The 14,095-nt window shown below is 36.8% G+C and overlaps 1 protein-coding gene across 2 annotated transcripts; it reads left to right on the top strand.

Moving 5' to 3' along the window:
- The first annotated feature begins 837 nt into the window (after positions 1-837).
- On the top strand, positions 838-13,695 carry LOC125841037 (serine/threonine-protein kinase CTR1-like). Of its 2 annotated transcripts, XM_049520031.1 has the most exons (17): positions 838-1,602; positions 4,069-4,370; positions 4,460-4,604; positions 4,847-4,950; positions 6,029-6,237; positions 7,480-7,890; positions 8,065-8,105; positions 8,470-8,538; positions 8,695-8,795; positions 8,888-8,972; positions 9,058-9,156; positions 10,185-10,253; positions 10,360-10,491; positions 12,585-12,679; positions 12,772-12,973; positions 13,057-13,240; positions 13,454-13,695. In XM_049520031.1, exons 1-15 carry the CDS (start codon positions 1,084-1,086, stop codon positions 12,878-12,880), a joined length of 2,490 nt encoding a protein of 829 aa, XP_049375988.1. In that variant the 5' UTR covers positions 838-1,083; the 3' UTR covers positions 12,881-12,973; positions 13,057-13,240; positions 13,454-13,695. The 2 variants fall into 2 exon arrangements, with proteins under 2 accessions (XP_049375988.1, XP_049375989.1); XM_049520032.1 differs by lacking the exons at positions 13,057-13,240; positions 13,454-13,695 and having other exon boundaries at positions 7,489-7,890; positions 12,772-12,905.
- The last annotated feature ends 400 nt before the right edge of the window (positions 13,696-14,095 follow it).

The raw sequence follows: 14,095 nt of genomic DNA, 5'->3' as shown, positions 1-14,095 counted from the left end.
TTATTACCGAGGTCACGTAAAATTAGAGGTGCGCATCGGTCGGTTTGGTTCGGTTTTATGTGTTATTGGTTTGGTTTAGCGGTTTGTAATTACGTCAAATCGATAACCAAACCAATAACATATTTCTTATCGATTTTTGGTTAATCGGCTTATGATACTTAACGGTTCGGTTTTCAGTTTAACCAATAAGAAAATACTCATATATATTAATATACACAATAAGAAAATTTTCATACAAACCATATGATTTTTCCAACATTTGGCATGAAAGTAATAATCATAAAAGTAACAATCATTTTTCTTGCAAGTTTAGACACATTCAAAGAAAAAGTGTGAAAGTAACAATCATTTTTTAGCAAGTCTAGGCAATTGGCACATTCAAGTTAGAAGTGTGCTTGCAATTACAAAGGAAACAATAATTAGGGTTTTAAGTAATACTGAGATTAAAGTAATAGAGTTTGTAAAATGTTATATAATTAGGGTTTACTGGTCTAGGAATAAAATAGTATATTTAATATAGTCTTATTGGGTTATCGGTTTAACCATTAACAAAAATCATAAAACTGGAAATCGAACCAATAACCCAATAAAAAAATTTGCGAAATTGTTTAAAAAACGTTAGCCCAATAACCCAATATTAATAAATCTAATATTTTTTTCGGTTCGATTTATTGGTTAAATCAATTTTTGCACACCCCTACGTAAAATGACACGGATGGAGTAGTAGAGCATGCGTTTGTCTACGTAGAGGCTAAAAGTCATGGGTTAAGTTCAGCTCACCAGAAGAGGAAAAAACAAGTAAAAGGTCAGAAGCCGGGAACCTTCACGTTTCACGCACAAAATTCTATGCATCTTTCCGCCTCATGACCAAACAGCCCCACTTGCTATAATTAATTAAGTAAAGCCCACAATTCTACTTTACTTTTTTACACCTAAAAAATTCTCAGAATATTACAAATACATCCATTTTCTCCTTCCTCTTTCTTAGTGTGAGAAAAGTTAGAGAGAGAAGCGTTGTTTGAGCTGAAAATTGCACAGTTACAGAGTAATGGCAGTTGGTAATTGAACATTTTATACAGGGAAATGTCTGGTAGACGATCGAGTTATACTTTGTTGAATCAAATTCCTGATGATAATTTTTTCCAGCCGCCGGCGCCGAAGTTCTCTGCCGGAGCTGGTGTAACGCCGTACGGTGAGTCTAATTCCCTCGAGAAGAACAGAGGTAAAGTATTTGATTGGGACTTGATTGATCACCGCATGATACAATCACAGAACCGGGTCGGATCATTCCTGGTACCTAGTTCGATCGGGTCGCAGAGGCAATCAAGCGAGGGTAGCTTCGGTGGTAGCTCGCTGTCTGGGGAGAACTACGTGGGGACCTCCTTTGGGAATAAGAATGACGGCTGCGGCTCGTCGGTGGCAAGGAGCTGGGCCCAGCAGACGGAAGAGAGTTATCAGCTGCAGTTAGCTTTGGCAATAAGGCTCTCTTCAGAAGCAACTTGTGCTGATAGTCCAAACTTCTTGGATCCTGTGACTGATGTATTGGCATCCCGAGACTCAGATTCTACTCAATCAGCGGAAACAATGTCACATCGATTGTGGGTATGGCATTTATTGCTTGACGTTTGTATGATTTAGGAATCCTTTGATCATTTCATATTGGTAAAAGAGAGAATTAAAAGTAATTGTTTAGCAATGATTTTCAACTTTACCAACATTGAAGGGTGTAGTGTAGAAGCTAGTTGGTTCAAACTGGTGTATGCTTTAAAAATTCATTTTATAAGTACAAATAGTAGACTTTGAACTTACTCAATCGATATAATTGTGAACTCAAACTCATAAAGTTCAATCCTGGATCCACATCTGATTACAAATGTCTTAGCTGATTAAGTGGTGGATTGTGAGAGGCTTTGAGTTTCCAACCCAAAACTTAAGGTAATCGGTGAAATGGTCAACACCTATATAATCACGTAGAACAACTAATGACTAGATATAATCCCACACATGATCTACAATATGGCCATATGGGTGTTAGGATGGGCGTTCCAAATGTTGGCTCTGATATGTCATATAAAAAAATTGATCATCCAACCTAAATTCTTTTGACATTAAGTGGAATTATCTGGGACCTTTTTAAACTCTTTAAGAAATTCTTAGACAACCTATGCAGGACAACAAAATAACTCAGTTTAGGATTTGGTTTAGACTATAAATGTCTCCATGAATAAAGTAGGCGATTAAGCGATGAATGAATGTGCTTTTCAAATGCAAATACACGCAAAATTATTATATATTGTGATTGGTGGATCCTTTGTTAGAGTCCCACGTTGATTGAGTATTTTATATTAAAGTCTCTCTATATGGTTTTGGACAATTGTCACATCATAAACTAGCTTTTGGGGTGAGTTAGACCATCGTGTTACAACCAGACCCATCCTTTTTTTATCATGATAAAATTTTAGTAATTATTCTTGTAGTGTCTTGATTTTGATTTCTAGCATCATCTATTATTTATTGGGTTTCTGTTATCGCACTATTTTGTTATTGTTAATGATTCCTTATGAGTTGCTATGGTTTCTTCAGTGCTTTTCCTTTTCCTACTTTAATTTGTTGTACTCTAGTTGAGAGTCCTCCTGAAACAACCTCTCTGCCCCTATGAGGTATGAGTAAGATTTGCATACACTCTAACCTCTCAAACCTCACTTGTGGTATTTCACTGGGTTTGTTGTTGTTGTAATAAATTTTTATTAATAATGGACAACAATACCAATATACAAGAAGTATACCAAAAGTAGAACCTTACAAAAATATAACAAGGACCTCGTGGGTGCATGAAATAAGGGATAAGGACTATTATCAAATGAACAAAGTTCTTCTCTACTCTATCAAATGCTCTCCTATTTCTCTCTTTATACCATCCACATAAGAGTAAGTGGAGCAACAATCCATACCTTTCGTCTTCTCTTCCGTCTTATAAAGGTCCAGCTAAACAATGCTTCTTTGACAATGCCTGACAATTGACATCACCCATTGAAGACCAAATCAACACAGTATTTTCCACCAAAAGGGAGAGTTATTTGACGATATGAAAGAAAGTGATTCATGTCTTGCCTGAACTTTTACACATGAAACTCCACATAATAAAAAGCTTATTTTACGAATCGTAGTGCCATAATTTTTTTTCAAATCCTCCTAGCCCTTATCCTACTACAATAATTCTTGCTAAGAAAAATGCGCATGTTGTGGCAATTCCATCCAGTAGGTAATGGGTTACTCCTACAACAAGTCCTTGTATAATGCTCAAGGCTTTCGGCTGAGTAGCAGGAGCAACTTTTTATTAATTATGAGCCCAACCGATGGATTCAATAATTTCTTGCCAATTGCCTTGTCCGCTGAATAGAAATATTAATCACATGTTCCATAGTCCTATAGTCCTGGGGCTATTTACAACTAGCCAAACACATGGAATCCTGCTCTTCCATAAATTCTCAGTTGTCAGACCCCATCCCTTAAGGTTGGAGGTCAAGTCACTAAAGGAGCGAAGTGGGAATGGACAACTGATGGGCTCTTGCCTCTTGGGTAGGGCCGTAGGGGAATGGAGTGAGTCAAACTTTTTTAAGTGCTAATCTCGATCACCCCTATTCTTCTTTCTACTTTTCTATTTCTCCTTTCGTTGTTGTCAAATACAATGAGGCTGAGCTGTTTACACTACCTCAAAAGTTTTAAGCCTTTCTCGTAGTCAAAATGTGATCTCGGCACTGACAAGCCCCTTCCTTGTTTCTGCAAGACCCTAGAAAATGATATGATAAAAATAGAAGTTTGATCACATATTCTTCTATTAGTTTCATGTTTTGTGGGAATTGGAGCTACTTCATACTACCTTGATGATTTTTGGAATGTAGTCACACTCACCCATTGACTAGATGTTGCCTTTCTATTGTGTTTTATCATTTTATGATCTTACAGATCTCTTCTCATTCTCAATTGAGAGTTGAGACAGTCTCCAGATTTTCCAGGTCATCATTCCTAATGTCATTTTTTTGCACTGGTCTCTTTATTTTATGCCAGATAAATGGATGTATGTCGTACTTTGACAAAGTCCCTGATGGATTTTATTGGATTTATGGGATGGACCCATATGTTTGGGCTCTCTGCTCAGTTCTGCAAGAAAGTGGCCGTATCCCATCAATTGAATCATTGAAGGCAGTTGATCCCTCTAAAGCACCATCTGTTGAAGTGATTTTAATTGATCAGTGTAATGATCTCAGCTTGAAGGAACTGCAGAATAGAATTCATAGCATATCCCCTAGTTGCATCACCACAAAAGAAGCTGTTGATCAGCTTGCCAAGTTGGTTTGCGATCATATGGGGTGAGTACTGAAAGCTTTTTCTTAGAAGCTCCAACAGACCCACCTTTTTCTTTTTTCTTTTTGTAATTAGCTTTATTCTCTCTATAAAGGGGTGCAGCTCCTGCTGGAGAAGAGGAGTTGGTTTCCATGTCAAAGGGGTGCAGTGATGACCTGAAGCATCGTCTTGGAACTATCGTGCTTCCCATTGGTAGCCTGTCTGTTGGGCTTTGCAGGCATCGTGCTTTGCTTTTTAAAGTATGTACCTGTTTAGTTGGTTCTGGTATAAGTCAGTATATCTAATTTGTAAAGGAAAAATTAAGGATAAAAATCAGACTAATGGTGTATTTATCACTAAATAGAAACCTTACTGATATTGTATTTATTTTCTATTTATTCTGCGCTTTAGAGTGAATATTGTTTGCAATCCATAGTGTCTTAGCTTGGATGTCGTGTACAAGGTTAATGTTTTATCATTAACATCTATGTAATCATTACAGGTGCTAGCTGACATCATTGATTTACCATGTCGAATTGCCAAGGGATGTAAATATTGTAATAGCTCTGATGCTTCCTCATGTCTTGTTCAATTTGAACGTGACAGGTAAAAGTTCAGATTACATATGATGTGTATTATAATCTTTGGTTCATTTGAAAAGAAATCTTACTAGGATATAAAGTGGGAAAGAATACTCAATTCACCTTTTGGATACCTTTGTCCTAGATAAGTATAGTTTTGGGGATGGTGTGTTGAGTCCTTAAACGGATGGTAATTGATGCTACCACTTACTTTTATTTGGAAAACTGATACCCCTCATATATATTGTATGAAATGATCAAGATTTACTTTCCTACTGCTATTATGTGTCTGCTGATAGCATTGTATATATGCTTTCTGCCTTCTTTCACCTGGTATTTTATTTATGCTATGCACAACTTCCAATTTTTCTTTTTTTGAATGTTTTCTTTGGTTTCGTAAAGCTGGTGAAGAACAAGAAATTCAAAATATGATTTATTTTTCAAAAAAAGCCGTTCAATATATATACTGAAAATGACTATGGCAAAATTTCTTATTGTAATAACTAATATGTGACCTTTCTGATGTGATAAAATATATCTTTAGAGATTCAGTCGCTAGCAGAAGTTTGCTTCTCTTAGTACCTGCTGCAGCATTCTTAGAAATTTGAAATTAAGATATTTGAGTGGAATGGTAGTTCTTACTAATATGCAGAGATTGAATTTTTTAAAAGTATCTTGAAAAAACTGATCCACTGTTGATGAGATAGGGAATGTACCTTAATTTGTCATACGGTCTTAATCACTCAGATTCTAAATCATGATCCAAATGCCAATGCAAAGAAGATCCTCCTCTTCTTCCGTGCAGCCCCAAATGCAGATAAGAAACCAAAGTACTAGAAGCAAGTAGAATCAGATATCCAAAGCAGATGGTGTAGTGAATAACAGGAAAATATTTTTTCTCACTGCTACAATGCTACTTTAAGTTGGAATTAGATTAGTAACTGGATATGTCTGTTATCTTCATCTGTTGAGCTTTTCTGCTGGATTCAGTTTACATGATAGACATATATAGTCTTAAAATATGCTAAACATTTGTGTGCTACCTGGTTAGCCTCATATTAGGAAGGAGTGCTAGTATTGACCTGTAACTCTTGACCATACAGGGAGTACCTGGTTGATTTGATCGGTAAGCCTGGAGTATTAAGCGAACCAGATTCCTTGCTGAATGGTCCATCTTCCATCTTAATCCCTTCACCTTTGCGCTTTCCGAGATACAGACAAGTTGAGCCTACAATTGATTTGAGGTCATTGGCCAAACAGTATTTCTTGGATAGTCAATCACTTAATCTACTGTTCGATGATTCTTCAGCTGGTGATTATCTAACTCTTTAACTGCTTAAAAAAATGCATCGTTGGTGTTTGTTTTGAATTGTCCTTTCCCAACATCTTACTTGGCCTTTGCCATGATATGTTGAGAGATATTCAGGTTCATACCCAATTTTAAAATTGCTTCAGTCTAGCATGCTGCATTCCACCAAAATACTCCCTTGTCCCAAGTTTCCTTTTATTTTGGTTCAAAAGTGTTTGGAATCTGATAATCTGTCGAACTTTTTAGAATCTCCTGAAAAGTTTGGCAGTATGTGTAGTTATTTGTCTTACTTGAATGGAGTATACTTTCAGCTTGCTTATAACTTTATTCAACACTGTAATGTCTTAAAACACAATTGATTACATTGGCAATCCAGAGTTTCAAGTTGTTGTTTTTTTTGGAACAGGTAAAGTGGTGTATATTATAGAATAAAATTAGAAACCTGGTACTGAGCCGGTGCCTGGATAATTACAAAGTGTGAAACCCTTCTGTACAAAAACAAAAAGAAGGTTCTCACCAGAATAAGCATCTATTCCTGTAGTGAATCTATGAACTCTAACATACTATGTTCATCTTTAACATATTGAAAGGTACACCTCGAGCTAGTTCCAGACAACCCATAATCGTGCATCTACCTGACAATGCAATAAGAGGTGGTCCACATTTTCTCTTGAACATCTGCACATAAAGCACTAGCTAACATATGTGATCCTCTTCTTCCTCAAGTTTCCAGAGGTCAGAACTGCTTCCTTGCTGCCAACCAAGCGAAGCACACCTTTTTACGTGTGCTAGGAATCCAAACTAATACATGCAGGAAGCCCATCCTTCCTCATCAAAAGCTTGTGGTAGTATGATTTTAATTGGAAAAACTCCATCTATCCTTGCTTCCCACCTCCACAAGTCCTATCTACTGAGTGTTGAGTTTTGTTTGTAGAGAATTCGATCAACATTTGGAAATTCATCAGCATATATACATGTATATTTACATACTTCACATCTTCCTTCTTTTTTTCTGGGACAACCTAAAGTTTTAGTATGCAAAGGCAAATTAATCACAATAGTGCTCTACCTTGACCTTTATCTAGGAAAGTAAGTACAAGAAAGTATGAAATCTTTTTTTTTAACTTGTGCAAATAAATATTACTACTATTTTGTTTTTGGACAATTTCTCTTCAGTTTTGTTAGTGAATACTAGATCAATCTAGTCCTGTTTCAGGGATTCATAATGATTAGTATTTGATGCAGGAGCTGCAGCTGATGGAGATGCAGGACAATCAGACAGAAGTTGCATGGACAGAAACAATGCAGTCTCTAGTTCAAGTAATCGTGATGAAATTTCTCAGTTACCTCTGCCTCCATTAAATGCATGGAAAAAGGGACGCGACAAAGAATCTCAACTTTCTAAAATGTATAATCCTCCAAGTATGTTAAATCCAGTGAACATGGACAAGGACCTGGTTCTTGTGAAGCATGTCCCTCCATTACGGGAAGATGCTCAACCACTGATGACACGAGCAGATACAGTAAAAGATACTAGGTTTCTTGCTGGAGGAGGTCATGTCGTTTCTGCTATACCAAGTGACGAACTTGCTTTCGATGTAGAAGAGTTCAATATTCCATGGAATGATCTGGTTCTGATGGAGAAAATCGGGGCAGGTAATCTATGTCTCCTGGATTTTAGCCATCTGAATAGTGTGAGCTGTGGTTGCTTGATTAATTGTCAGTTATGTTCTGATGTTTTTTATCCCTTGAGGGGACACATTATATTGGGATTCTATAGTACCATAACATTCTCATTTGATTTAGCTAACACAGTTTATCTATTTTCAGGGTCTTTTGGTACTGTTCACCGTGGTGATTGGCATGGTTCGGTAAGATACTTATCCATTTAGATTTCAGTTTTTGGAAATCTTCTTTCTGAAAAATATCTCAACGTATCTTTTACTTTGGAGATCCATTTTTGCAATGTGAATTTTTTCATCTCTATTGTACTTTTTTGGGGGAGGGGGGGACCATATTTTTATAGTTTAAACGAGTTAGCTCTGAAGCTCCCTCTCAAATATTTTTTATTGGCTTTGTTTTTTTTTTTCCTCTTTCAGATTTTTGCTTTTTTTATGTTGGGGAGGAGGGGTAGTCTATTTTATGTCTAGTGGAGATACAACCATGTGAAGCCTGCTATATTACGTTGGTCTTATTCCTTCCTGATTGCATCTCATGGAAGTTTGTATCATTTAGGATGTTGCCGTGAAGATTCTCATGGAACAAGATTTTCATGCAGAGAGATTCAAGGAATTTTTGAGGGAGGTAAGTCTGTACTTTCTCCCCCAACTTCTGACTAGCAATCAGGAAGAACTAAAAAGGGACCAGAATGTAAAGAGATTGAGGATCTGTGGACATCAGTTTTGTTATTTGTATTCCTTCTACACTCTTCTAATTCTCTTATTTCTTTGGTTGTCCTAGGTTGCAATTATGAAGCGGTTGCGACATCCAAATATTGTACTTTTTATGGGTGCTGTCATTCAGCCACCAAATTTGTCCATAGTCACAGAATATTTATCGAGGTCTTAGCCTATTTCTCTCGTCAGGTTACTAGAGAAAGCACTATGTTTTTCCCAATTTGGCTGACTGGTTGCCATGTTATCATGTATTTCAGAGGTAGCTTATATAGACTTCTTCATAAACCTGGTGCGAGAGAGGTGTTGGATGAAAGGCGTCGGCTGTGTATGGCTTACGATGTGGTATTGATAAATGCGTCCTACTTTCCTCTTCTTTCTCATTTTACTTTTTCAACTGGGGCTGATTGCTTAATATGATCCCGTGCAGGCAAATGGGATGAATTATCTTCACAAACGCAATCCTCCCATTGTACACCGAGATTTAAAATCTCCAAATCTTCTAGTGGACAAAAAATATACAGTGAAGGTGAGAGTAAGCTTCTTTAGCAAGCATAAAGGTTCAATCCTCTTTGTCATGATTGATGTATTCTCAGACTTGGTTGTCAGAGTAGTCAAATCTGAAGGAAGCATCATCCTGGATAGGGCATTTTTTTTCATTTGAGAGGCATCTTCAATCCCAACTTCCTCAGACATTTTCCCAAGGGTCAAGAGAAACATATAGAAGTTGTAGTTTCAGAATCTTTCTAACCTAATCAAACTTGCTGAAGAACATAAAGCAAGTGGTGAACCTGCAAGTATTTATCTGCTTTCTCTGATGAAAGTTAACTTTGCATTCCATGAAATGAGTTATTTTCCGAGAAGAGGGGATATATCTTGAAAATTCTGTGAAAAAGGGAAAAATCATTATACTTTATTTGCATTTTGGAGAAAGTTTGGTCCATAATCTTTCTTTGTGATCTTCTAGATATATGCCATCTATAGAGTGCTTTTTTCAACTGCCATGAATCCAGCATGTTTCAAGAAATTTAGTAGTCAATATGAGAAGGAAGAATCTATTTCTGGTTTAGTTTGTCTTTCAAATTTTCTTCTTATGTTTTTCCATAACATATCTTCTCCTCTTTTTTCAACCTCTTGGTGCATTAATTTCTTTCTTAACAGGAAATATTTAGGGTAGATGTGTCTCCTCTTACTCTGGAAATACGTGTGGTCCTCTTCCTTTTAAATCAACTTGGACCATTGAGGGAAAAATAATAATTTCTTCATCATTCAATTTGACTTTTCAAACCCAACTGAAAAAAGATTTTTTTTAAAAAAAATTCTTGAGAGAATGAGAATTTGCTTGAGAAAGAGGAGGCGTTTTGGAATGTCCGTGATTTAAGAAGGCTCTGTCCTTTATAGCTCAGCAGTATCTATAATGTAGTGTGACTATGTCTAATATTACCTCTACTTTTAGTTGCGATTGATGCTTAATGATGAGAGAAATGTTGCAAGCTATTTTTCTCTTTGTTCAGTAAAAGGCACTAAATGTTTTCTCTTGTCTAATGTCTTCATCAGATCTGTGATTTTGGTCTTTCTCGTTTCAAAGCGAATACATTCCTTTCATCGAAGACTGCTGCCGGAACTGTAAATTCTTGATTCGACTCTGGTGCCTTTATGTTCTGTTGATCTTTGACTTGTTTTTTTGATGATTGAATTGGGGAAAAAAATGATTTGGTGCTTATTGTGACAGCCAGAATGGATGGCGCCTGAAGTTATTCGTGATGAACCATCAAATGAGAAATCTGATGTATACAGCTTTGGTGTCATTTTGTGGGAGCTGGCAACACTTCAACAACCATGGAATAAATTGAACCCACCACAGGTTTGTATTGTTAGTTTGAAGTACTTTAATGTTAAAGAGTATTTTAGGTAAAAATGACGATTTAAACAATGCAATCTAGAGGTGAATAATTAATCAACTAAAAGGACCAAAAGCTATCTCTTGGGATGTGAAAATGAGTCGGTCTCATATGGTTCTGCCAGGAATTAGGGCACCACAAGTTGGGATGAGCCATTCCAGGAAGAGTCTTTTCAATTTGCTCTACGTCATCTACCTCTCTTCTTCATGTAGCTAATGTAGAAAGCTAGGCATTTATGAGCCATTGAATGGAAGAGTTCCAGGGATACTACTTTCTATTTCTGTTTAGGTTTTACTTTGCTTCTTGTGTAGTCTTTTAATAGTTCATATTTTGTGCAACATATATGTATACAGTTTGTCAAGATAATATTTAAGAAGAGAACTATGGAAGTAGTACAAGTATGATGAATCATCTACTATATTTGTAATGCCTGCTTATCCAGACACGTGCTATATGAGCACTGGGGTATGTGTTAAATGAGCTAGGGGTTTCATCACATCTCCTCCTTAAGTGAGACCGTGAGAGCAAATATTTTTGATTAAACAGAAAGTGAGAGCAATAAGCAAGGTTTCCCACACCATATACAGGTGTGACTAAAGAAATTAGTCCGACCACATTGACGCATGAATGTGGTGCTAGATAGAAAAAGCTTGTCGCGTGTTAGAGGATGGGGAAGAAGAAGCTAATTCAAGAGAGTAAGATTCAAATAGGTAGTTGGAATAGACTTGTTTGATGGGAAAGAAAATAGATCCAGCTCTGCTAGCATGTGGTGGAGTATCTGGAAGGAGAGGAACAGAAGATGTTAGGGGCAAAAGAGCTCAAGTTGGAAAGTTTAATCTGATTGTATTTTATGGTCTCTTCCTGGTGTAAAATGGATGTAGTTGAGGATGCTGAAACCCTGTTACAGTTCATAGATATTTTGTATAGATGGCCAGGGTTCACCTTTCTTTTTCTCTCTCTGGATGTAATCACAACACTTTCTTAGTGCTAGTTACATCAGTAATACTTGTCAGTTAAAAAAAAAAGGTGGATGGGGAAACCTAGAGAGATTGGCAACATATGTTATAAATTGTGGTATTGTGGGATAAAACTGGGAAGCAAGTGGGACTCATTGCAGTATTAGGATTTAAAGTGAAGTTGTAGAAGTAAAGAAAACTAGCGATATGATTATCTCATTAAGTTTATTGTAGGAAAAGTATGCACTCAACATCATGAGTGTCTATGTACTACAAATAGAATTAGACAAGAAAACTAAAACGAAAATTTGAGAATATAGATAGTAGGATAACCTTGGTCGAAGAGATCCCATGGGACTAGAGGCCATAGAAGGAAGGTGAATGGGAGTTGGAAGCTGATGTAGATATTGTGGGAAGTAAATGACAAGTTGCATTATGAAAGTAAAGAGAAGTCTTTGGTGCATTTTAGGGGCTTAGGACTTGGGAGCTCGATTAGAGAAGTGTGTAAAGAGCTGTAAAATTAAAAGACAGAACAAATGGATTATGAATATCAAAAGCCTTTAAAGAGTATATCAATGTAAGAAGTCAGTTCCCTCATGTTCTTGTAGACCTCCATATGCACCAGTCTGTAGGTGCGGCAATATGCAGGTTGAAGGCGATAAAAGGGCACAAGCACATGAAGAAAAGTTGTCTCAAAAGATCAATACAAGCTTATGTAAGAATAAACATAATAGAATAAAAAAGATCCATATAGGCTACATTAGCTAGTTGGATTAACTGTTAAACTTAGCTTTTACACTTATGTTGTGTCCAATTTTGTGAGAAGTTCTCTTAATCGGGTTAGAGACTCCTATGTTCATGTAGAAATAAGTTTGATTTATGGAAGACCAAATGAGATGATACAATATCAATGCTTCATGATCATTAAAACTGTTTCTCTTTGATATTGTACATTCTAGCTTCTGCTACAAGTTTGATTTTCGAAAGATCAGATAGAGGACCATCTGTCAAGTCTCATGATTATCGAACTGTTCCCTTTTCTTTTCTTTTTTATTATTGTAAATGGCATGAAATGTGCTGTAATGAATTTGACTTTGTAGGTTATAGCAGCTGTCGGTTTTAACAGGAAGAGGCTTGAAATTCCAAGTGACTTGAATCCTCAAGTGGCGATTATTATTGAAGCTTGCTGGGCTAAGTGTGTTTCTTTTACTTGTTCCAAGTTTGCGCCATTTAATATCGTGATTGTTTTGATGTGTTATCTTAAAGTTACTTTTGATGCTGTTGCAGTGAGCCGTGGAAACGCCCCTCCTTTTCCACTATCATGGATATGCTGAGACCTCAAATTAAATCTCCTCTACCTCAACCAGGTCACACAGACATGCAGTTGCTCTCATGAATACATGCGATAACTAGATGCTTTCTGCACATATTCTGCATTCATTACAGGCCATGTTTCTGGGAGGAAGAACATTTGGATTATGTCAGGTTTGTCTTATCTCCAAAACTGATTCTTCGTTATACTGAATTTTAAAGTTATTGCCCTTGGTATGTCACATGTTAGTTCAATTCTAGATAAACTCTAGGTGACTGGTGCCAGCAGTAGTTGAATAATTTGGTAGAATATTTGGAATAACTTCTCTCGATGACACTTTCTTGGGTTTTGGTGGATGCTTTGGGAATTGCTGGAGCCTGGAGCATCTGAACTGTTTGTGGATTGAGAAGGCATTACTTTAGACCGCCATGCAGCTAGTATTCTGTGAGAGGCCCAGCCTAACGAACCTAGATGGGCATCAATAATACACTATCAAGCTTCAGCTCGAGTGATATCGAAGTTTATTTTCAATAAAATGGGTGCAGCCCTTTGCTTTCTTGCAGTTCAACGGCACATGTTTTATGACTATACTTCTAAGCAAGTTTCTTCCCCTGTATATGTTGGTGAAGTCTGATGGATACATTGTATGTTTTTCAGGCCTACATGATGTACCTGTGCATATTAATTCAGATTGCCTTAGGAGAAAACCAAGTTTTCTTCGCAAGCTCAATCAGTGGCCACTGCCTCACAGAAGATCCTTCGCGCTGGGCGTGTCCATTTCCTCTTTGAACCGTTGTTTGAGCAACTGATTTTGTTCAATTTCATTTTTTGTAATTTCTGCCCAGAATTCATGTTGTATAACTGTATGTAAAAGCATTATAATGGAAATTTGGGTCATAGAAATGTTCACATAAATCACACCATGTTAGTGTGTGGGCTTTATGGTGACATGTACGTTTGCTTCATATGTATTTAGTTGCTTCTCCCTTGAAGAAATAAAAAGAAAGCGCAACTTGGGAAAGAGAGTTCCTTGGTTGAGGAAAGAATGACGAATGATCGTTAAAAATGAGGAAAATAACTGCTCTAGTGAAAGTAGGAAAATAAGTTTTATGGACTTTTCACATTGATTGTGTCACTGCCTTCCAACATACTTCATATTCACCCTTATCCCTCACTACCCCACACCCCTGCTCCATCTATACATGTCTAAATGATATGCAAATACTTTACAAAATACTTGACACAAGAAAATAAGTTAAAAAGAGTACACCAAAACTTTTTCAGAACATTTACTTGCAT

The sequence above is a fragment of the Solanum verrucosum genome, unplaced genomic scaffold (genome assembly GCF_900185275.1).
Source record: "Solanum verrucosum unplaced genomic scaffold, falcon-dt-bn FXZP01000196.1, whole genome shotgun sequence".
Classification (NCBI taxonomy): Eukaryota; Viridiplantae; Streptophyta; class Magnoliopsida; order Solanales; family Solanaceae; genus Solanum; species Solanum verrucosum.
Note: the sequence above shows the minus strand (reverse complement) of the source record. Positions and strands in the feature narration are given on the sequence as shown.